The 5,864-nt window shown below is 42.8% G+C and overlaps 1 protein-coding gene across 1 annotated transcript in view; it reads right to left on the minus strand.

Moving 5' to 3' along the window:
* The window catches only part of CDAN1 (codanin 1), a 27,739-nt gene extending 23,146 nt beyond the window's left edge, over positions 1 to 4,593 (minus strand). Inside the window, 5 exon segments of the mRNA XM_009080345.1 lie at position 1; positions 3 to 65; positions 2,176 to 2,400; positions 3,695 to 4,395; positions 4,567 to 4,593. The exon segment at position 1 is cut by the window's left edge and continues 112 nt beyond it. Of these exon segments, the coding sequence (XP_009078593.1) occupies position 1; positions 3 to 65; positions 2,176 to 2,400; positions 3,695 to 4,395; positions 4,567 to 4,593 (1,017 nt within the window).
* Positions 4,594 to 5,864: the final 1,271 nt, after the last annotated feature.

Genomic DNA, 5,864 nt, shown 5'->3' on the forward strand with positions numbered 1-5,864 from the left:
GCTTAGTTGGAGTACCAGGATCAAAAGTTATCCCTGCAGAAGATGCCTGGTGCAGCAGTTTGCATCTGAAATTTAAGAGCAGCAACACATTATGTGACTGAAGATGATTCACAACAGCCATGCAGACAGAAGGGGTCTTTATCTTGCAGTCTAGCATGAAGGAAATCCTGCAATCATGTCTAAAGCAGCTTTTAGCACGATAGTAATTTAAGTTATCTTTCTCTTAATGAGAAAAGGTCTTGGGGTTAACAACCAAAAGACTCTAAAAAATCACATTCAAATTCCAACTCTGTTAAAATAGCGTGGCACTTTGAAAATTAACCAACTAACCTATGTTACTACTTCTCATCTGACCTGATACTTGTTAAGGACAGGGAATCTGTTACAGACCAGGTCCTAAAAATGTTTTAGCATGTACAACTTCTGACAGTCAGGCATTTTAGAAAATCTAAGAAAATAAGGTTCACATCCATATCTTCAGATATATTTGTAAGTTAATGACACTCTGAGAAGACCCAATACCACTAAGTGGAAAGCCAATGCAACAGCTGATGAAGTCCCATACTGGCAAGTTAAATGACAGAAGGTACAAACTAATTGCTGGATTCTAAATCAGCAGTGATCACTCTAATACACAGACATTGTAAAAAATTATACCTAGAAAAGTCATCCAAAATGCAGCACCAGAGCAGTACACGTAAGACACATGGGAAGTAGGAAACAAGCCAGTAACAGCAATATCAAATGATTGTTAAAGACCCCAATGAAACATCTACACTTGGAAAACCACACTACGTCTTACCACACTGCCTCAAAAGTAAAACCTTTAAGTCACTTTAAAAGGCTGTGGGGAAGATGGAAACATTTTTACACGCAGCAAAGAACTTTTTCTATCAGCCTATTTCAAGTGGAACTGCTACAATGATGAACGCCAAAGTAAGACTCCAGTAACGTAGGTAGACTCTGCTTCACTTCTGCCTCAGTGTTACCATCTACCACAACTTGAATTTCACCTTTTGCCCTTGCTCAAAGTGATCCAATTGGGTGGAGCCTCTTAGTTTCGTACCTCACTTCATCACCACTACTGAGGACACAACAACAGCTACCAGATTTCAAGCGTGATGGGTCAGATGAGATCACCTCATAGGCAAGACCCAGCCCACCACAGACTGCTACTTCACTGACTTTAGTTTACACAGATTATTGGGACACTTCAGGTAGAATTCAGACTGGAATAGGTGCTTCGCTTAAGTGCAGAGAGGCAGGTTTGAATCCTGAGCAGTTCTGCTACAGGCCCAGTACAAACAGTAACTCAGGAGACTCTACTGGATGTGTTGCAGCCAGTTCTGGTCCCACTGAAATGAACTGCAAGGCTTAGCAGGAAAAGAATTCCACCCATGTGTACTGAGGAGTTTTCTCAAGAACAAAGTCTACAAAAACCAGCAACAGTTTTGTCAGCAGTTATAAACAACAGTTTCTCTAGCACTGTGCTTGGCTTTTTTTCCTGAAGTATCAATTTTCACAGACTAAAAGCAATATCATTTTACAGACTATGAAAGTCACACACTAATTGAACAGCAGAGACAAAATTAGAAGCTAGAATTCACCTCACCAATTTTCAACAGATAACTGCAGTAGTAACTTTTAAAACAGAATCTCAGACTACCCATGTCCTGTTTTCACTGACTGCAAGCTTCTGTTAGTCTGTCTACCTTGCAAAATCATTAACACTTTCTCCACATTTGCATCATTAACTCATTTTCTTCAAACTAACATGTCTTGGTGCAATCTTCAAACACAGCCTAATTGTACCAGCTCAAACCCACTCACTTTGCCTGTGCAATCTCAGGAAGATAGAAGGTATTTGCACAGGAGAGAGCCACACATGCAAGTCTATAAAGAAGAAATCTCACAAAAGCAGTGAGGACTGACTAAACATCTGACGTGAGGGTCATTGTTCCAGAGTCAGCACTCCTCTAAAATGACAAATATGAGCTAGCTGCATTAATATTCTAGTCTGATGCCAGAGTTGCACTTGGCTTTAGGCAAATTATAGTTTAAGGTCACCACATCTATTTCGAATATTCTTCTTTTTTCACTTTGATCTCAGCACCAGCTTAAGACAAGGGAATTAAGAATCAATACAAGCCAATCACCACTCTGCTCAGACTGTACCGTTCTTTCTTCAGCATCTCTCTCTCCTCTTGAAGGCTGTTGCATATCACAGACGTGAGGTTTCCTTCCTGGACAGTAGTAAAGGCCTCAAGGCTTGACCCAGATGACAACCGAGCAGCTGGAGACTGGCTGACGGGCGTGGAAGTGAAGCATGTCTTTGGCTTTGAGAGGGGACGCTCAGCACTTACAGGAGTTGGGTTGATTCGCCTTGACGGTTTGCTTTTGCTGAAAAAGTGAGAAACAATTCCACTAAAATCAGACTAAATAAAAAAAAAATAGGTCTCAAGACAGATACAGATGCAACTCTAATGCTAAAATAAAATGAATATGGAGTTAGAATACTGAAGGTCTAAACTGTACACACAGTTTCTGATTTTATTCTAGTCACTGAATAAAGAGTCATGGACCTACAGACTGCTAAAACCAGCCTGCTGACCCTGCTGCAAAATTAATTATCAAACATCAAGCCACCTAACAGATAACACGGTGCCATACAACCCTTCCAAACATTCCCAATTTGAGAGAACAGGATATGCTCCATTTTAGTAAGAAACTGACAGCAAATTAGTTTCTAACATAACCAGGAGAAGAAAAACAAAAACAAAAAATAAAACCAAAAGCAAACAATCTGCCATTGTCTATCAGTAAGAGTCCAGGCTCCCAAGTTATAATAGGCCCTTAAAGTTTAGGGAAACCCATCCTTCCTGCATAAACTACCTAGATTTGTCCTTCAGAAAGAGGATCTGCAAAGTAGTAAAAGGCATAATGAAAATGACTCACACTGCTAGTAATTTTCAGCTTGAACTTTGCATGTCCAGAAAGTCCCACTTTCAGAGACCAATGACTGATATATGGAGCAAACAGGCTGACATGAAAGCCTTTTATTTGGTAATGAGGACTTTGAAGAGTACAAGAGAGGAGGACCAAGGCAACCACAACACAAACAGCTACCCAGAAGCTAAGCCAAAGTCACCAAGGAGACCAGGGCTTGCTGCAGACCAAAGAGCACACAGCTAGCTATTTTGTCCATGATCACACAGCACAAACGAAGCTGCACACTAACATCTGCTACCAGAAGTCATAGAATGTCAAACCAAAAGCTTTTTTGCTAGCACCAGTAAAGCTGGGGAGCCTTCCAGGCCTTCTCTTCCTTAACAACAGCTATTGTGTTCAATGAGGAACATGAAGAGCCAAGATAACGCTGACACTGTTAGAACATGCAAGGACAAAGATGTGCTCAGCTTTGTATCAACTGGACTGCGCTGTAAGCAACAAAAGTGAGCGGCTGAAGTGGTCTTGGGGGAGTTCACAGAGTGGAAATCTGACTACATGTCGAAGCAATGTTCCCCTTCCTACATGGCAACTGTAACGAAGCAGTTCTGACCAAGGAGCCCAGAAGCCAGGAATTGTACATGACAGCACCTTCTGCAGCTGGACATGGCACAACATGATAAGCTAGTCAAGAACCAGTAACCTGCAGCACAATCCAAACAAGAAAGCGAGGCAGACTTGCTCTTACTTTGTCCAGCCAGGGGCAGCACCCATGGGTGGAAACTCCTCCAAGTTGTTAAGGTTCAGCTGGCCAGGTGGGGATCTGGCAGAAACAAGAGGCACTTCACTTCGCCTCCTTCTCCCTCCAGTCCACAATACACTGTCGTTCTTTACATCCTCCTCTTCAGCAATGGAACGCCCCAGGTCCCGAGCTACCTGACGGCCAGAAGCCGCAACGGAGCTGTTGCCTTTTCTTCGGCCTCGTCTCGCTGGCAGGGCTTCGGGCATGGCTGTAAGGAAGCTCCCCAGGCTGGCCCTCTGAGATGAACGCTTCTCGCTGTGGTTAAGCACAGGGCTGTACTCAAAGCTTGGGCTGCTGCTGGAGACCATGCTAGAGAAGTCGCCACAAGGGTTAGACAGGTTTGACCCAGAAAAGGAAGAGGAACCACTGGATGATGAAGCAGGAGAAAAGCTGGTATCTGTGGGGCAGGTGGACACTGAAGACCTTTGGGAAAAGAGCTGCACTCGGCTGCTGGTTGCATGGCCTGCCCTCCTTTCTGATCCTGTCCTTTGGCTCCCATGGGCCTTGGAACTAGGAGTTTTAGCAGGAGTAGAGGGTCCATTAGTCAGGATCTGGCTGGTCTGCTCCCTTAAAAAATTTAGCAGAAAAGGCACAAAATCTTTCTGAAGCAACCTAAGAGATACCAGCTTGTCATGGATGTGGTTCTCCTACAAGAGAAGAGGACAAAGAATTAATATAAAGATGCTACTCTATTCTTTCTACCATGTGCCCAGACTCATTTAAGTAGTAACTGTGGGGCTACTATACACAATAAAAAACAACATTACTTGTCAAAGTCAGTCACTGAAATTCGAGAGACCTTAGTGCTGGTCACATACCTGAGAATCAGACTCCACACAAGCCATTTTGGTACAAGTTTTCAGAGTCATCTGCCCTGGTCTCTGACTGGAAAACACTGGAACTGTCCCATGGAAACATCTGTAATACTCACTGAAGCTATGGCTAGAAAGGACTTGGAGCAACTGGCACTCCTAAATTCAACATTTCAAATACATCAGTACTGAAAGCAGCTAACTCTAATAAAAAAATATAAAATCTGCAACTTCTCTGTCCCCTATTTGTCTGTGAATGCCACCTGCTTCCACAGAGGGGTGCTAGAACAACTGTCACAGCACTTGGACTCCTGCAGTGCCAAATACAAGACCAAAGTTGCTCTTCCTTTCAACTAAATACTTTTGCTCCCTTGAGGCTTCACAGAGGTCTAAACAGAGACTGCAACTTTAAGGTACATGAAGTTTATGCTGAAGAAACTTAAACAAGCAAAAAACCCACCACTGACTCAACACATTTAACATTTAAACAGGTGGTGGCAATCTTACAAGGGTAAATCTAGACAAAAAAACCTTCATGTTACACATATATTTTGGAATTTTTTACACTGGGAAAAATTCTTTTGCTCCTAACACTGCACTGGGTTTCTGTTTCCTCTCAATGGGATTCAGCAACATTTGAAACAACAGAAGTTCTCCAAGGCAGCAACTTATTCCTTACTAAAACTCACTACAAACATATTTCTATTAATTTATACTCACACCTCTACTTGATGAAAAGCCAAGAAAGCAAACACTGTTTCTGAAGGTGGCTTTTTTCTGTGTGGAAGGGAAGCAGTGAAAGCATACCCATGACTGGACTCACACAATCCTCAACACCTATGCTGAAATTCATACTTAAAAGCACGAGACTAATTCAGCTTCTTAGAGAAGCATGAGATTCTGACACAGCCTGGATAACATGCCAAGCAGCCAACACTCAAGGAAAAAGCACAGTCAGAACACAACCCCCACGAGGTGTCAGAAGACCATCTCCAGTCTGAAACTGCCATGAAAGCTAGAGCAAGACATAGCCTACCATTTCCTAAGGTGTCCCCTTGGGTTTAGCACAGAGACACAAAGATAATTACAGTCTATGCGATGGATAAGTTCAAGTAGTTTCTCCAACTTTTCAGAGCACAACCTGCTTTCACTCATCATCCTCTGTCAAGTTAACTAAGGTTAGGTTCCTTCCTCTATGGCTGGTAACAGCAACCTGTCAACAGTTGCCACCTGCAGACCTCCCACTAGCTTTCTCATGCTTAAGCACCTGAGCTGCTCCCAGCAGCAAAAGGCAGTGAGAAATT

Source organism: Acanthisitta chloris, unplaced genomic scaffold, assembly GCF_000695815.1.
Source record: "Acanthisitta chloris isolate BGI_N310 unplaced genomic scaffold, ASM69581v1 scaffold24248, whole genome shotgun sequence".
NCBI classification, from domain to species: domain Eukaryota; kingdom Metazoa; phylum Chordata; class Aves; order Passeriformes; family Acanthisittidae; genus Acanthisitta; species Acanthisitta chloris.